At 40.5% G+C, this 19,219-nt stretch overlaps 1 protein-coding gene across 3 annotated transcripts in view; it reads left to right on the top strand.

Annotated features, from left to right (window-relative positions):
* The window catches only part of MSH3 (mutS homolog 3), a 118,128-nt gene that overhangs the window by 30,941 nt on the left and 67,968 nt on the right, over window positions 1-19,219 (top strand). For all 3 annotated transcript variants that reach the window (XM_086769898.1, XM_086769896.1, XM_086769897.1), the window contains 2 exons: window positions 13,400-13,512; window positions 14,941-15,055. In XM_086769898.1, coding sequence (XP_086626024.1) covers window positions 13,400-13,512; window positions 14,941-15,055 — 228 coding nt within the window. The remainder of the gene's footprint in view (window positions 1-13,399; window positions 13,513-14,940; window positions 15,056-19,219) is intronic.

Here is a 19,219-nt window from a genome sequence, read left to right on the forward strand (position 1 = left end):
TAAAAAACATTAATTAAGAATAATGGGGGCCCAGCTGAAGTGTCTCTATACCAATGCACGCAGCATGGGAAATAAACAGGAAGAGCTGGAGATGCGTGCACACGAGCAGGGCTGCGACCTTGTTGGCGTCACGGAGACGTGGTGGGACAACTCGTACGACTGGAGCGTCAGCATGGAGGGGTATAGGCTTTTTAGAAAGGACAGGAAGGGGAGACGAGGAGGGGGTGTCGCTCTCTATGTCAACAACCATCTGGAGTGCGTGGACCTCTGCCTGGGGATGGAGGAGGAGCTGACAGAGAGCTTATGGGTCAAGATTAGAGGACGGGGACGGACAGGGGATGTTACAGTGGGGGTCTGTTACAGGCTGCCTGGCCAGGAGGACAGAGCAGATGAGGCGCTCTGTAGCCAGATAGGAGCAGCGTCACGGTCACAGGCCCTGGTCCTCATGGGGGACTTCAACCACCCTGACATCTGTTGGAGAGACAACACGGCAGGGCACAGGCAGTCCAGGAGGTTGGAATGCATGGACGATAACTTCCTCCTGCAGGTGATAGAGGAGCTGACAAGGAGGGGTGCCATGCTCGACCTTGTGCTCACCAACAGGGAGGGACTGGTGGGGGATGTGAAACTGAAGGACAGCCTTGGCTGCAGCGACCACGACATGGTGGAGTTCAAGATCCATGGGACAGCAGGGAAACTACACGGCAAGCTCTCAGCCCTAGACTTCAGGAAGGCAGACTTCGGCCTCTTCAGTGACCCGATGGGCAAAATGCCATGGGAGGCGGCCCTGGAGGTATGAGGGGCCCAGGAAAGTTGGTCCACATTCAAGGAGCACGTCCTCCAAGCTCAGCAGAGGTGCATCCCGATGAAGAACAAGTCAGGCAAAAAGGCCAGGAGGCCAGCGTGGATGAGCAAGGAGCTCCTGGGCCAACTGAAAGTGAAGAGGAAAGCCTATAGAGGGTGGGAGCAGAGATAGGTGGCCTGGGAGGACTACGAAGAGGCTGTGTGAGTGGCCAGGGATCAGGTGAGGAAGGCTAAAGCCCTGACGGAATTGAATCTGGCCGGGGATATAGAAAGCAACAAGAAAAGCTTCTATAGGTATGTAGGGGACAAAAGAAAGTCCAAGGAGAACGTAGACTCCCTACGGAAGGAAACCAGTTTCCTGCTTACCCGGGACATGGAGAAGGCTAAGGTGCTCAATGACTTTTTTCCTCAGTCTTCACCGATAAGGGCTCTTGTCTCACCACTCAAGCTGTAGAAGGCACAAGCAGGGACTGCAGGGATGAAGAACCGCCCACTGTACTCAAAGAGCAGGCTTGGGAACATCTGAGGAACTTGAAGGTGCACAAGTCCATGGGACCTGATGAGATCCATCCGCGAGTCCTGAGGGAACTGGCGGATGAAGTTGCCATGCCACTGGCCATCATATTTGAGAAGTCGTGGCGGTCTGGTGAGGTCCCCGATGACTGGAAGAGAGGGAACATAACCCCCCATTTTTAAAAAGGGGAACAAGGAGGACCTGGGCAACTACAGGCTGGTCAGCCTCACCTCTGTGCCTGGGAAAGTCATGGAGCAGATTCTCCTGGAAACCATGCTAAGGCACATGGAGAGCAAGGAGGTGGTTGGTGACAGCCAACATGGCTTCACTAAGGGCAGATCGTGCCTGACCAATTTGGTGGCCTTCTATGATGGGGTGACAGCATCAGTGGACAAGGGACGAGCAACGGATATCATCTACCTGGACTTGTGCAAAGCTTTTGACGCTGTCCTGCATGACATCCTTCTCTCTAAAGTAGAGAGACATGGGTTTGATGCACGAACCACTCGGTGGATAAGGAGTTGGCCGGATGGCCACTCAGAGAGTGATGGTCAATGGCTCAATGTCCGAGTGAAGACCAGTCACGAGTGGCGTCCCTCAGGGGTCCGTGCTGGGCCCGGCCTTGTTCAACATCTTTGTCGGTGACATGGACAGTGGGATAGAGTGCACCCTCAGCAAATTCACCGTTGACACCAAGCTGTGTGGTGCCGTTGACACACTGGAAGGGAGGGATGCCATCCAGAGGGACCTTGACAGGCTGGAGAGGTGGGCCCGTGCCAACCTCATCAAGTTCAACCAGGCCAAGTGTAAGGTCCCACACCTGGGTCATGGCAATTCCCGGCACAAATCCAGGCTGGGCGGGGAATGGATTGAGAGCAGCCCTGAGGAGAAGGACTTGGGAGTGCTGGTGGATGAGAAGCTCAACGTGAGCCGGCAATGCGCCCTTGCGGCCCAGAAGGCCAACCACATCCTGGGCTGCATTAAGAGGAGTGTGGCCAGCAGGTCAAGGGAGGTGATTCTGCCCCTCTACTCTGCCCTGGTGAGACCCCACCTGGAGTACTGTGTCCAGTTCTGGAGCTCCCAACATCAGAAGGACATGGACCAGTTGGAGAAGGTCCAGAGGAGGGCCACGAAGATGATCAGAGGGCTGGAGCAACTCTCCTATGAGGACAGGCTGAGAGGGTTGGGGCTGTTCAGCCTGGAGAAGAGGAGGCTCCGGGGAGACCTTATAGCGGCCTTCTAGTACCTCAAGGGGGCCTACAAGAAAGATGGGGAGAGGCTGTTTAGTAGGGCCTGTTGCAATAGGACGAGGGGTAATGGTTTTAAAATAGAGGGAGGTAGATTTAGATTGGAAATTAGGAAAAATTTTTTTACAATGCGAGTTCTAGAACACTCTGGGCACAGTTTGCCCGGAGAGGTGGTGGGTGCCCCATCCCTGGACACATTCAAGGCCAGGCTGGATGAGGCTCCGAGCAACCTGATCTGGTTGGAGATGTCCCTGCTCCTTGCAGGGGGGTTGGACTAGATGACCTTTGAAGGTCCCTTCCAACCCAAACCATTCTATGATTCTATGATTCTATGAATATCAAGTCTTGTGGGAAAATAAAATTATGCAAATCCTGAAGACATATTTTGGAATTTCTCCCCTTCTTTTTCTTATAACTTGTTAGAATAATATGGTGTTTTAAGCAAAGAATTCAAGAATGATTGCAGGTTTTCTTCCTGAGTGCCAAGTGTCCTGTCAGCATAGTTTGAAAATGCAGTAATGTGTATACTTTTCTTTCAAGTTTAAATTCAAGTGAGATTTTATGGGCTGCATTTTTATTTTCTTTTTTTTTTTTTCTGATTACTTTTAAAAAGTTGGTCTGTAATCCTACAGGTTTTGTTCAAAGTTTTTATCAAGAGGATTCAGCATTTCTTTTTTTTAATGGGAGATTTTTTTTTCAGATATGTGTTGCTAGTTGACATCTGCCACTTTGGGAACCAGTGAGTTTCTTCTGACAGGACTTGGATGAGGAATGCATAGGAGAAATGCTAGGCCATTGTTTCTGCTCTGAGCTGTGATCTACACTTCTAGTAAACTGAAAGAATAAAATTTCCTGTTTCCGCTAGTTTCTTTGGAGTATCAGGCATTCTCCAGCTGTGAACACAAATCTATGGATTAGAGGGCAGAATTAGTTACGTGTAGCTAATTTTGAGTGCTGATCCCTTTCCAGACAGAGGTCAGAATATTTCTTTCTGTAATGCAGACAAGGCATAGATAGATTCTTCCTGGAGGCTTTTCAGGTCTTCCATTCCCACATGACATCTGTGTGGAAAGTACAACCATCTGCTCCCTGGCCTTCTCCCTCCTTCAGGCTGTCCCTGGGGGACCTCCACATTTTCTCCTTTCCTCCAATACAGCACTCCAGCCCAACAAAACAGTTAAAATATCTTCTCATGGAAGTTCCCTTTTGCTCTATTGTTAGTCTATATGTAAGTATTCCTTTCTGAGCTTCCCTTACACGAAGTTGAAAACCAAGCAGTGGGCATACCATGTCTGTGAAGACCACAGGAAGATGCATAAGAGCCTGAACAGGAGCTAGATCCCTTCTTCAGAGTCGTTAACTTAAATGGTTTCAATGCAGCGATGGGTGGAAAATCCAGGTATGGTGCTCCTGCTTGCAGAAGCAATATACTTTCTTAGTGTGGTCCGTATTGGATGTTCAGTGCTCCTAGTAAATTTCCACAGCAATTCTCATGCTGATTAAAGAACAGGATTTATGTTTTTGACAGCTCTTGGCAGGTAGAGTTGTGGTAGTAGTGTGGGAGGTTAGTTCAGATTGATTTATAACAGATACACGGATGGACTCGCTCTGTCACCATCTCCATTATTTCTTATATAATCATTGGAAATGATGTTTCATAAGCAGATGACGACTTCCATTCAGCTTCCTATTATGCTGTCTATCCGTGCTAGTAGACTATCCTTTTATCTGTCACCTGGGCAAATGCACAGTGCGTGCTTCAGCAGCACTCAGAACCGCTGATTTTCTGTGACTGATATGTTCTGCAATATTCGGCTTTGATTCGGAGTTCTCTTTAATCCTGTGAAGAAATCACTAGCTTGAATTCAAGATTCTTTCCAGAAGTATGTTGTATTGTAGCCATCTGCTTTTAATTTTTATTTAACAGCCTCACCTAGGAAACACTTTCCTTTCTTGGACAAAGCACTACATCTTTTGCGTATGTGTGTATAGGTTCCAGATAATTTTGAATGTTTTGAGGGCCAGTGGTATGTCAAATATATTAAACTAAAAATGCCTCAGAGAATTTTGCTTAGGCACAGCATAAGGGAAAGGGAGATAATTAAACTTGGTGGGAAACATTGTTAAGCCTTGAGCTTGACTTTGTTCGAACCGAATTTGGGCCATTACTTCTGCTGCTAGGGAACATGTGTCTTTGGATAAGGTGTACTCTACTGAATTTTCCTTCATCAGCTTGATCCTGGAATGGTGAGTTTAATGACAGGAGGCAGCAATTTGACAGAAACACAGTGGTTATGGCTTCACTGCAAATCTGGTAGACGGGACGCTTTTCCAAAAAGGTTAGAAGAGAAACAAAGAAAAGCAAAAACTTTTGAGCACAAAGTACTGCTCAAAACAGGAGTGTCATGTTCCTGTCGATCAACACAAGTATGATCACTCAACACATGACCTTGTGAAGCGAAGAGCAGTGCGTTCACTTTTGAAAGATCTGTAATATGGTGAAGGAGATGTGGGGTTGTGAGGGGAGTAGTAGAAAAGCTGTTGCTTGGATCAAGGTGATAATCCAAAATTCACCAAACATATTTGTATTAATGTTTCAAAACTCATTTTATTTCAAGGTTGTTCATCATCTTTTCCTTCACTCTACCTGTCCAGAATTTTTGGTGTCTTTTAGCTGTAGTCACACTCTTCCTATTATGTAATTTATAGCTAACGTTTATGAAGCACTTGAAGGGTTTTTTTTTTTTAGTGATGCAAGGTAGGGTGGTAATATTTCTGTTTATATAATATGTAATACAGAGGTCAGTTTTTCCCTCCACCACCCTGTTGTCTGGTGGTGTAGACATTCTTTTACAAGCTCCTTTTGGTAAAAAAAGCAGAGTAATTTAGGGGGAGTTTTGAGGGACAATTATCACTATGTTACAGGATAATTTAAAATAATACGAAGTGGTCAGCGTAGGTGTTGTGGTCAAGTATGAACTTATCTAAGGTATTTATTTTCATGAGCAGGTTCAACAGTTTTGCAGTAGAACATAGTCTTTGTGAAAATAGATATTTCAGGATAGACTATAGCTAGCTTCTGGGGAAAATATATTAAAAGCAGATTAAAATGATTGTATAATTCCTGGATTATATTTCTGCTTTCTTTTCCAAATAGTTGTATAGATGAGACTCTTCATTTTGACCCTGATTTTGCTTCTCTAAATTAAATCTATTTTTCCCTAAACATAAGGTTTTTTTTGTACTTTCCAGAGAACAGCAGTTCTCTACATGTCTCTAGTGCATGTCACGTACTGGAAAGTTTTGGTGCTCAGCTCCTTGTCGTAGTTTCAGTAAGGAGCAGTTACAACTATTTTGCTTTTCATGCTGCAGCATTTCCTTTTAGTGTGTGACCGTATGAGCAGATAGATGTCCGGTTCTCCTGCACTGTTCTCTGTGGGAGTTCAGGGTGTAGCTCCTGCAGCTGTGGCTGCTCCGTCCCGTCCCACAGTCCTGTCTTTTGTGCTACATTTTAAAATTCACTTTGGTCTGATCTTGGACTTGCTCTTACAACCTGCTTATCATTTCTGTCAGCTCCTTTGTTATACCAGTGACAGATGCTTTTACAGTTTAGTGAAATGATCTGTCTGATGTTGGCGATGGTCCTGCTTCAAGTGGAGGGCTGGACAACATGACCTCCAGAGGACCCTCAGTAAATTCTGCAGTTTTAGAGGCAGGATATGTGATTCTGCTCTGCTTGCTGTGATCATCGCTGACATTCAAAATTAAGTTATTCAGCAGTGAAAATAGGAAAACTGGGAGGTGGAGGGGGCAGAAGGTTTAGGCAGTGAAAGTCTCTAGGGGGTGAGTCTTCTTGCTGACCAGCTGCAAATAGTGAAATAACGCATCTGGCTTTAGGGAGGATTGGAAGAGGACTGTGATACGAGCCTGAGACAATGGCCAGTGGTCTTAAAGCTTTCTGGTGGCAAGCTTTTTGCCACAATTTCCCTGGGAAATAATGATGAGAGCTGGCTGCTCTGGTCCTGTCAGCATCACCGTCTTTTCACTTCATTGTTGCTTAGCCATTTGACCATGCTAAGCCAGCAAAAGGCTTTTTTTGTCCTTCCCACCACTGTGACTTTTTTCTGTCATAGCATGTTTCAAGTGCTTGGTGCAGGGTCAGAAAAGCTCTATAGCCATTGCAGAGGAAGTGGTGGGAATAAGCAGCCAGGGATGGGGTCGGGAGAGCGGTACCATGACAGTCAGTAGCTACATTGACTTAAACATGTGCAGAACTGCAGTTGCAAAGTAGTTGAGACCAGACACAATAATAAGAGCTAGTGTTGAGGCAAATGGGTATTTATCTCCTTTGTATAAAGTATGGTTGCCCAGCTGTACATCGTTGTATGAAGTTTAAGACCCCATGTGACAAGAAAATAGAGAAAATTACCCTGTCTCCTCAGAAGGAACACAGATAATTACATTTCATTTAGTACTTGGCAAAAACTTGGGCAATACAGAGAGAAAAAAAATGATCCATTCTTGAGGGAAAAATGGGGAGAGAGGAGTTCAGAGTTTGAAAATGATCGCAAAAGCACAATGTGGTGCTTAGGTGTTTCATGGCCTATCAGCTGGGTACAGAGAGAGAGACATGGGGAGGAGTCTTCCACATCTGATTTTAGTACATATAGCATAAATGTGGAGTTGCAATCATTTCTGTCACCTGTGCATTTTTCATCTTTATAACTGTATTGTCTGTTTAGTTGAGATTGAGAGAGATATTTTCCATGGTGGAGTGTGACTAGGGGGACATTATTTCATTGGTGTTAATGTAGCAGGGCAGATACTATACGAGGTGTTCCTGTATTTTGTTTTGTGTTTTTATTGTTCCTTTGGGGCTTCTTTTTTTTTTTTTGTTTAATTTATTTGAAGTGCTGTAAGAAGAGAGATTTTTGCTGTTTGACGTAATCTGAACGGAGGAGTTGTGGTACCAATGATGATTCCATTTTGCTTGTGCATGCATTGTTTATTTACAGCCATACATGATGGAGAGAACTTGTATTTTTTAGGTAATTTCTCTACCATGTTTTGAGTTCAAGTCTGCTTTTCTAACATTGTTTGCAATCTCTTAAACTTCATACTCTTTGCAAGTTGACTGGAGTTGTCCTCTGTTTCATTGTCCAAGTGATAAATGAAGTATTGAGTGCTACCAGATTGAGCTTTATGGAACTTTGCAAAACACATTCTTTCATTTTGACAGTGGACCCCTGATACCATTCTGAGTATTTTTCTCTAGCCAGTTTTATACCCATTCTGTAATAAGTAATTTCATGAAAATCGTGCTCCCATAGATCAGTTAGGAGAACATTGTGTGAAATGATATAAAATAACCTCATTGAAATCAAGCACGTAGGAGCTAATCTGCTTCCTTTCTGTTCACAGAATCTGTTCCTCTGCCATTGAAGGAAATGAAATTGATTTGATGTGATTTTCTTTTTCTTGATGAATCCCTGCTGGCTATTCCTCATCTTTCTTCCTTCTGTGTGCTTAGAAATAGGTTCCTAGCAGTTACTGATCTTTTTTCCTAGGTTTTGATGGAACGAGTGTATTGTCTCTGATCTCATTGTTCAGACAGGCAGGTGGAAGGAGTCTGGAAAAGATTTGTGTCTGTTTGTGTATTTACTAGCTGCTGCAGTGCAACCGTGTTTGTGTCTTGTCCTGTAGTACCTAATTCTGTTCTCACAGAAGGCTTCAAGTGTCGTACAGTGCCTACACAACCCTCTGCTCTTTGCTTTTCTGGTAGCTTCTTTGCAGTACTTCTTTGACAGCTTCTATCTCTGAGTTCCTAAAGCTAAAAGAATGCTTTCTCCAAATGTCTTGATCCAGACTCTTGGCTTGTAGATATGGTTGGAGTTTCTTTCAGCTGTAGTTCTGCTAAGGTGATGAGAAGGAAATCAGGATGTGCATGTCAAGAAACGTTGATAGTTTGGATAGTAAAAGGCAAGCAAGGAGTTCCCAAGTTTTTCTGTATATGTGTGTGTATATATGTAAAATAAATGTGTTTGTGTGTGTACATGAGGGTTTTGGGATGGGACGTTTGAGAAGCTGGAGGTCTTGCTGGTGTAATGTGTATGTAGGATATTGATAGCACACGTGGTAGTTAATGTTTGGTTGTTACAGGCAGCAGTCGTTTATATCATTCTGAGAGAGGCAAATACTCAGAGAAGGTGACTGTGCTGCCATTTTCCTTGCAACCACGTTGTCTCCATCTCTAGTATCTGGAGGTTGTTCAGAGCAAATGTGGGAAAGTACTTTACTCTGGCAGGAGAAAAAAGCTGTGCTTATAAAAATGTATGCATTCAGTGCCAAAAGAACAGCTGCTTGGAAATGTCACTGAGGCTTTGCCAGAGAAGCTACTGGAGCTCTGTGCCAAGGTCTACCAAAAAAGGAAGGATGATTGTTCTCCACTTCTCACAGACAAATTAAAACCTGGAGTGCCTGAGCTGGAAGCAGTTGTATAACAAAGGTAGCACAACAATAATAAAGGAAATGCAATTTCTACTAAGCAGGTAATAAGAGAAGATGACATGGTATATCGGATTTCTGAAAGGATTAATGCATTCAGGTTACCTTGCTCCGCTGGGCAATGTAGGCATTTTTTCCCTGCAGTGACAAACTGGCTGTCCTAGGAGGGCGCACTGTGAGAAGTGCAGAGAAAATAGCAATTTGAATAAAGTGTATACAAGAAATTAAATAAGTTATTTGCACTTTATAAATCTGTGCTTAGCATCAGAAATAAAAACTTCTTGCTAAATTTTAGGAGCAGAGATCTCCCTTCCCACATTCTGTATCTTTAATGAACTTGTGTTGCGATATGTGTATGTACAGTAAGTTGTTGGTGCCTGCACCCCTGCATTTGAATAGTCCTAAAGCAGAATGGGCAGGACAAGATAGTAGTTAGAGGGTGAAGTTATGGAATTATTTGCTTTCCTGAGGAAGGCTTCCTGAGCTTTAAGAAAACTTAGTTTGCATGTGTCTGTTTTTCAGGAAGTCTTTATGCAGCTTACGCCTGTTTAAATTGTGACTTGTAGAGCGGTAATGAAGTGTTTTATTCAGCACACTGCAGTGAGCTCTTGTGCTTATATGCAAGTTCATTCCTACAATGAAATATTTTATTCTGTTTTTAAATATCTTAACTCAGTTTCTGTAAATTAGTTTTATTTATGGTGGTTTACATTCTTCTGACCTCTGGCATTTTATTTAGTCTTTTTCTTAAATAGATTTTTTTTTTTTCATCTGACAAATTTATCGATCTCTTTTAAATATTCTTCCTGCAGGACTTGGTAAGTAATGGATCTTTTAAGTGGATAAATTGAATTGTCAGGTAAATAGAGGGATAAAACCCAGCTGATCCCTTTTCATTTTCCCAGTGGGGTGACAGATAAATTAGTTCCTGTAGTAACAGAATCATAAAGCAGTATAGGTTCGAATGGACTCAATATATTACATTATATACAGACAAGTGTGTGCATGTCTGTGTAAATGTGTGTATTTTAGGATCCTGTCCTTTATGTGTCCATTTATGGACACATTGATTTTTTAATTCTGGAACAGTGGCTGATGATCATCTCTTCAAGCAACTTCCATAGCTCGTCTTGTGAGGAAATATCTCGTCTTGTTCTGTGTCAAATCCCAGTGCGTTTAGAGAGCAGGGAGTTTTCTGAAGGGGCACTATAGGTTCATTAGTACTATCAGCTGGCAGTTTGAACTCCTGAAACACTTCTGCTCGATACTCAGTTAAAGGTGGTAGCAGAAGAACTTTTGCAAGGAAAGTAAAAAAAGTTTTGAAAATTTCAGTTTGATCATTGACTAACCATATCAGTGTCATGGGACTATGAGGATTGCTTGTTTTTGGAAGTACTGGAAAGGACATCGATAAAATACTGGATGAGTTGCACAGCAGTTCATTGTAGATGTTCTGACAAGAATGATGTTTACAAAAGTTGATGGCAAATTGACTTCTGATTTAAATAGGCATTGGTAGCTGGGCAGATAAAGCATCAACATAAGCATCAACAGATCATTCTGGCTATAATCAGAAAAATGGCCTATGGGTGATCATCTGGCTAAACAAAGAACAGACATGAAAACCTTCTGCAGCAAATACCTCTTCATAAAAATTCACATTTTTACATACAGTTATCTATAATTTCCCAGGTTTTTTTTTACTTCATCTAGAATATCAGATGCATACTTTCAGATAGACAAAGTGTCAGATATTTGTTTGATGATGCCATATCTGGAATATAAATACTAAAATATGTGAAGATCTTTACAAATCCTTTAGTTACCTAAGTCTATTTTGAATTATTTCCTGTCAATATAGTTGATGAACAGAAGTACTGCTGTAAGAAGTGGCTCAAGTTCTGTTGATTGTAACTGTCATTTACTAAAGTTTATGCTAAAGTGTTGGATAAGTTTGGTTATTAAAAGAAAGAAAATTACAATAATTTTTTTTAACCATTACTTTAAAAATAGGCGGATGTGGCATGAATCATCCAATGAATTACCCTCCAGAGCCTCCTGTTTTGACTTTGCTTAAAAATTAGTTCTGCGGATGTTGCTAAGCCTTGCTTTTCTGAAGGTAGTGTTACGAAAACGCAAGAAGTAGAAATGAAAAATAAAATCCTGTTTTAAAAAGATTTCTCTAAGTTCCTACTCGCACATGGGCAACAGAAGACCCTGCTCTTTTGCAGGACCGATTCAAAGGCTTGTACTCTGCTAACTTCCAGATATCACACAACACATGATAAAAAATTTAATGCTGAAGTGAGGCTCTTGCAAAAGGCTGTAGTAACTGTATATATGCTAATTTAGCAAAATGGGTGGATGTGTTAGAGCAGATCATTAGTGAAGGGTAAAGCAAGTGAAAAACACAAGGGAAAAAACCAGCTGATTGCTATCGGAGGTTGAAGAACACAGACTAATTGTCTTTTACAGAAATACATTTGCTTTAAAAATGTTTTCTCATTCTGAATAGGGCTGGGACAGAGGGGAATCCCAGAGGGTCTAAAGAGTGAAAACATAATTGGATCAGTCAGTTAAAACTAAGGTATTCGAAGGAAGCAAGGGATCACATAGGGTGTGCTCAGAAAAGTCAGACTTCTAGGACTCCATTAGACACACATTATAGGAAAATAACTCTCATTTTTAAGAGTTGAGTGTCAGAGATATACTGATCCTTTCAGATGGGAATATGCACAATGTAAGGCAGATTTTTTTTGTGTGTGTGAAATCGAAAAGCCCTGCAAAAAGGTTATTGATTAATTTCCTTCCTATAATACCTACACAATCTCTCTCATTGGTGTAGTTCCAGTCTGCTAAAAGTATTCGGTTAATTCGTGTCCCATGGTGGTATGAGACTGGATATTCTGAGGCCGAGTAGATTTTATAGATTCACAGAATGGTTTGGGTTGGAAGGGACCTTCAAAGGCCACCCAGTCCAACTCCCCTGCAAGGAGCAGGGACATCTCCAACCTGATCAGGTTGCTTAGAGCCCCGTCCAACCTGGCCTTGGATGTTTCCAGGGATGGGGCTTCAACCACCTCTCTGGGAAACCTGTTCTGGTGTTCTACAACCCTCAGTGTAAAAAAATTTCTTCCTTATGTCCAGTCTGAATCTGCTTCCTTCTATTTTAAAACTATTGCCCCTTGTCCTATCACAACAGGCCCTGCTAAGGAGTTTCTCCCAGTCTTTCCTGTACACCCTCTTGAGGTACTGCAAGGCTTAAAGCTGTGTTAACAGCTTTACAAATGGAATTGATAACGTGGCATCCAATTTTAATTTCAGTGAGCACTTAGGAAAAGAAACAGTGTAGAAAGGTTGTATCTTGTAAACACCACACACATAGTCTTCTCTGTCAGGTTTTGGCGTCTCAGGGATGCTGCTTGACACTCAAGCCCAGGTACAGAGCAACTTTGATCCCATGCACACTGTGATGACTAAAGGCTTTTGCCACTCTCTTACCCAAGTGGGCTGTGGAAGCAGAGGTCACAGGAAACAGGCTAGGTTAATTTCTCACGGGTTGCAAAACTGGCTGAAATCCTTTACTGCTGTAATTCTCAATTACGTGCTGACAGTAGGGAAGGATTCATGGAAGAGATCGCATTTGGCTTAATGGTGAAACAGAGTAAGTTTGCTACATTGCTGTTACTGTTAAACCGGGAGGAATTGCTGGCGTCTTGGGAGGACTGGGTTATCATTAGTAACATCTTGGATGACCTGGACTGCAAAAAGACTGAAAGAAATCGAGTCCTGTAGCAAAAGGGAAAGACTTCAAATAGTTATGAAGTAAAGGACAGGGATACTTTGTTTCAGCTGCATTTAGGAAAAGATGCAATGTGTTAATTTTACAAGTTATACAGCATAGAACAAAGCCTTTAAAGATAAAGGATAATTAAATATGTTAATAGCACAGGAGAATTGCTTAATTGTTTAATCATTGTAAGCCCTTAAGAACAGATAAGGCAAATACTTGTTATGATTAATGAAAGCATACTTACATCTACCTTGTAGGTACACTAGACAAGCTCTTGAAGTCTTTTTTTTGGACTGCTTGCTGTTGCTGCTTTGGTTTTATTTGTTTGCACTTTTATAATGTAAAGAAGAAAGATTTTTAAAAGTCTACCTCATTCTTAAAAATGTTCTCAATCCATCAAGTAGCTCATCTCTTCATTCTTTACCTGTTCAATTCTTAACAAAAGAAAGGTGAAAGAAAGTACACCTTTGTAACCTACTCAAGTGTTTTTCATGAAGGGATCATAAGTACTGAAAGTCAATTATTTTTTCTTTGCAGGTTACGAGATGACAGAATTAGGATAGAAAGGATGGAAAAACTCAATTTTGAATACAGCCATGCTTTCCAGCTGATTACTGATTTTTATGCAAAAGAAGTGCCTGATACTACAGGTATGTCATTCAGATTTTTACGCAAAAGAAGTGCCTGATATTACAGGTCTGTCATTCTGAATGTCTTTGAAGTGTGTATCCTGTTAGCTTTCACACGGATAAGGAGTACATGTGGGTGCATCCCATCAGGTCTTATGGACTTGTCCGTGCCCAGTTTAAGTGCTTCCTCACTTGATCCTCCTCTGTTAAGGAGAAATCTTCATTGCTTCAGAAATTCCCACTGGTCTGAGAGGCCTCAGATTTCTCAAGGCACATCTTATCAGTAAAGGCCAAGACACTGAATTCCTCAGCCTCTTTCATGTCCTTTGTCGCCTGATCTGCTGCCCCATTCAGCAGTGGACCCACATTTTTCCTTGTCTTACTTTAAATGCTGAGGTACTTGTAGAAGGTCTTGTTGTCCTTCATGTACCTTGCCAGTCTCAACTGCAGGTGGGCTGTGGTTTTCCTAAGTCCATCCCTGCAAGCTTGAAAAATATCTCTATATTCTCCCTGGGTCACCTGTCCCTGCTTTGACCTCTCATACTCCTCCTTTTTAATGTTTGAATTAATCAGGAGCATCTTGTTTATCCATGCAGGCCTTCTGGCACCTTTACTTAATTTTGTGCACGCTAGGATCTTTTTTGGCTCAGAAGAGGTGAACCTGGAATGTGATTGTTATTTAAATAGAAATGAATGCAGGGCTAGCATCTCTTTTTTTTTTTTTTTATAGCCTGAAGATGTGTATTTAGACAGATTTCAATTTGCACATATATAGCAACTGAGGGAAATTATTCAACATCTGAAATGTTTCTTCAAGTTCCTGTGTGTGTTAACGCTCTAGCAGAAGAACAGCTTTAAAAAACATATCTAAAAAAACTTACCTAAATAGAGTTTTAAAAAATACCATTTTATATTGAGATATCATGGAATGAATTTTCCTACTGTTGCAGCTGGAACAGGGACTGTAGTAGAGCGCTGTTCAGAAGCACTATGAAATACAAATAGCTGTCTCTCAAAGATGGGACCGTATTCTGCAGATTGGCCCAGGAAGATAAATCATCGGCACGTGGTCCAAGGCCTGTTCATTCCTTTTAACTTGCACAGATGTTGCCTGCAGTAATGGAGATTTCAGAATTCAGTTCTTAGTTTGTATTTTTAGAAATTTCTTATGCCAACAGTTAGTCTTTTTTTATGAAGAAAAACCTGTGGAGTCAAATGTTTTGTGTTTCATAATATGTTTACATTATTGTAATGTTCTACATTCTTTGGAACCATAAATGTTATTGTGGAACAAAATCAACTTATACTGATTTATAGATATCATAGAACACTGTGTGTATGTTACAGATTTCTATTTGATTAAATTGAAAAATTGATTATGCTTTTTCTAAAATATGTTAAGTAGTAAACAGTGAGTTAACAATTTTTTTTTTTTTTTTTTTTTTTTAGGTCCTCAAAAACTATCTGTAATACTAAGTTTGGATAAGCCTGTTATTTGCTCTCTGGCAGCAGTAATTGCATACCTCAAAGAATTTAATTTGGAGAAGATGCTTTACAATCCAAGGTAAGTTGCCTTATATAAACTTCCTGTTCAAAGCACCAACACACATACCAGTGTTATCGTGCATGTTTTAGCAGACCAGTTAAATGTAATGAACGTACCTGGTAGAGTGAGAAATGTAGTCTTTGTAAAATTATACCTTATGTTTTAGCTCCTAATCAGAACGGAAAGAATCAAGTTATTTCTTTTTTTAAGTGGTGTTTGAAGTGTCTATGAAGTGTGTTTGTCTAGATGTTACTATCAGTAATGTAAATGATCATGAACTGCTGCTGAGTGTTGCTGAAAACAAGATGAAAAAGCTAGTAGATACTAGGGCGGAAATCTTAAATTTTGTTAGTATCAACCGTTGTATCTCAACCTCAGTTTTACTTCATGAACAAATTTCAGGGCTTTTTTGGCACCTTTAAAAAAAAACAAAACAAAACAAACAACTGTAATTTAGCTTTGCAGATCATGCTTTATTTTGCCAGATGTATGTAAGGAATTTTCTCTTTCCATAGCTCTGGAAGCAGGTATAAATGCTATTGTGTTCTAATGTTTAGATAGTACTCAGCAGGTCTCTATGAGGTGGTGAATCTAGTTATCAATTATAAAGAAAACAGATGTTCCACACATCCTGGCTTTCTGAAAAATCCCTTGAGTTGGCTCAGTGGTATGGAGGAGTGGGGGAACAATCATGCAAAAAGTTGTTGGTAACTGTCACCATTTGTGTAAAGTTACTACAAAAACACACAGACTTGGAAATAATCTTTTCTTCCCTTAAGCAGTCCCAACACTTAAGTTTATTAGATATGCTCAGATGAGTACTCAAAATTCCTGACAGCATTATGCAGGTGGAATCGAATGAAAATGGAAAGATACTGCCACTCAAGCATCTTCTTATCCTGTTTTGTACAAGTATAGAAGATTGCTATCCTACCTGGCTTAGGTTTGAAAATGTCGTTGAGGCTTCTTAAATGCTTTAATAAAACAGCTTTATCTGCCCTGCAAAATATTCTTTTGGTTGTCTCAGTATTCCTCTGTCCTGTAAGTAAACAGAATTTAATAATGTAAGTCTGGCTGCAAACTGGAAACTTTAGAAATATGTCATGTCAGTTGTAGACTATCCCCATGTTGTATGAGATTCTTAATTTTTCAAGCCTTATTTTGAAGGGCTCCCCATGTTACCATTTTTTTAAAATGCAGCTGCGTTTAAAAAATTGACTGCAGATGTCAGCTTTAGACATTTCTCAGTTATTTACTAAGATGTTTGGAAATTATACATACCTGGGTTTTCTGGATTTTGGAATGGATTTTCTTCCTTAGGTTGCCCTTTGTCTCTCCAAGTACTATTAAAATGTTAAGAAAAAGAGTTTCTGTGGCATCTTCTAAGCAATCTCCCCTGACTCATCCATCAGGGAGCACTCTGATCTGTGGTGTTCCAGCACTGTGTTGTTCCTGCTCAGATTCTTTGGTTGGCTTTTTGGAGAAATCTTGTTGTGAGAGTTTCTGAAGAAGAAAGTGAACTTCAAGGAAATGCCATCCTGTGGTCATACTTGTAGCTTACCACTGTGACAGTGCCTTATGTGCAGTCACACGTAAGGTGAATATTCTTTCAGATGGCAGAAATACAAAATCCATCTTTTAGGTAGAAGTCATTCAGTAGCAGAGAAGAAACATTAATTATGTGAGGGCTTATCTAACAGCAGTCAGGCACATTTGTAATAGCTGTATTTTACAATCAAGTATAATTACAGACTGGGAAGGAAAAGGACTAAATCTTAGAGTTGACATTTGTCTGCTGAAGCTTGCTCTAATGGAATTTATGTGAATATATGAGCATCTGAGTGGAAAGGCAATGAACTATTTGATATCTTGGTGATACTCTATGAAGAAATAAAATACATTACTTGAGATAACTTTATTCCTGTGCTCTGGAGCTTGGATTCTACTGTATTTATTTCTAAAACCTTTACTGCTTTAACTACCTGGTACTGAATTCTACCTGCTGTTTTTAGTGTGTCATATATATTGAAATAGTAAGCCAAATTCTGAGGCAAACTCAAATTAAGTATTTTTCCTAGTGCCAGTGAGTTACTATCTGAAAAGAGAAAGCCTCTTAAGCAAAGAATTTCAGGCTTGTGGATCTCCTATGATTCTGCACAAAATAGAAGAGAAATACTTGTGTTGCACTGTCAAGCAAGTTAAAATTCCTAGGAGAATTCAGGTCAGTGAGCATGAAGTTGGAGTTGTGAGATAGTTTTCAGTTTATTAATGTAAGTGACACAGATCTGGATGAAAAAGACCTATATGATAGGAAGAATGACAAAAAAAAATTCCTTATACCTCTGTACCTTGTTCACATAAACCCTCCCAGCTGAACAAAATTCCCGTTCAGTTTAATAGTAAGAGTCATGAAACATCAAGTAAGTGATGAGGGATCCTCATTACGGTGGGGAAAAAAAGTTTTGTTTTAATATTAGATGAAGCATTTAAATCCACTTTTAAGATCCTAAATAAAGCAAAATATTAAAAAGAAAAAAAAGATTTCTGCCACAGCAGGACCTGGGATATGGCTAGACTGCATTGGAGGTCTAGTAGCAAGAAAAAATAGATTTAACAATGAATGATACAAGCTTTTTTAATCAATGTGTTCTAATACCTTTACATTCTGAGACACCTTTACTGGCTTTTGACAAGAAGTTAGTACACATCTAGGAGAGGTTTTCAAATACAGTTGAGTGCCCAGTTTTGCTTGAAAAATCATCATTTGCATAGGAGTTGCTGGGAAATGTGTCTCGGTGTGTTTTAATTTTACTTATATGTTTTCCAGCATACTGCAGTCAAAAGAGACACTGTAGTTCTCAGATTTTAATGATGATAGATTAACTTCAAGAAATGCAGAGAATGGAAGAGCCAGGTATCTTTCTGAAGGAAGGTGGTAGTAGCTTTAGGGCTGGAGAACTACCAGCAGTGAAGATAGAAGACAAGCAAAAGTGCAAGTGGAGAGAGGAGGGTTAAAATGGCTTTGAGGGAGGAGAGGACAGGGAGAAAATTCAAGAAGAGAAGTGTTTGATTGTACTTTATAATAGAAGTGGAAGAGAGTTGGCAAGATGAAGTTAAAAGAGATGTAAAATGCTGGACATCCTTGAATTTTCAGGGGAAATGTCATAGAAATTGAAGGAGTGCTAATGCTTTCATATCTCTTGGGTGCTGATGATGTCAGATACATCATGTATACAAACAATGCATAGTTTTATTTACCCGTTCTCACTATGAGAAAGGGAGCACTGAAATGATTTTGGGAGCTCAGAAGCATGAGAGACTGAAAAAGGAAAGGCATGGTTTTCAGACACGAGGTAGAAGAAGGTTGCAAGCCCACTCCTTGAGTTGACATCAGTGGAGAAAAAGAAGACTAGTGCAGGATAAAAATGATGGAGGTTATTTTTGTTTCTCTTAATCTTTCCCAGGTCCTCTCATTTCTGTTCTTGTTCTTTGTTTTGTGTATCTCAGTTATGTTTTGTGTTTGTTTTATTTTGTTATTGTTTTAGCCAGAAGTAGTTTTTGGACTCCTGTCTGTTCAGGGATCCAGATCAGAAGTTCTAACCCTGTGGCAATATTAGCTAATGGCTATAAAACTGGTTAATTAAATACAAAATACAGTCTGGGCTTGATGTCCTTCACTACTTAGACTGGGGTAAATGTCTTTTCATACCTAAGGAAAGCTAATGCTTCTAAGAAATGGAGAGACTTGTTTTTATGCCTTAAAGCTGAACAGGGATTCCTGCAACTCTTGTCTAAATACGTACATTTGTTCTGTGGTTTATTCGCCCTTAGAAGTCTCAAAGACATAGACTCTAGAGGTCTGTAAAAGGTAATTGAGCAAAGAAAATCTGCTGCTTAGTAGGCTTTCAATACAGTGCCTTGCAGCTTCGCTGGAAAGTTTTTTCAGATTTGCAAAATTAAAGTAGTTGAAAACTACTGATCTGAATAACATGCATTCACTAAGATGGGGTTACTGAGTGCAAAATTATTATCTCCTGCGGATGGAATAATGAATAAAGCATAGAAGGTGCCCTTGACTGCAAGCTTCTCAGAAGGCAGAATGACCAAGAAGATCCAATTTCACAGGTAACACTAAAAAATTGAAGTGTCAGGATGTAGTTTGCTTTCCTAAATCAATTGTAG

Source organism: Chlamydotis macqueenii, chromosome Z, assembly GCF_036417535.1.
Source record: "Chlamydotis macqueenii isolate bChlMac1 chromosome Z, bChlMac1.mat, whole genome shotgun sequence".
Lineage (NCBI taxonomy): Eukaryota > Metazoa > Chordata > Aves > Otidiformes > Otididae > Chlamydotis > Chlamydotis macqueenii.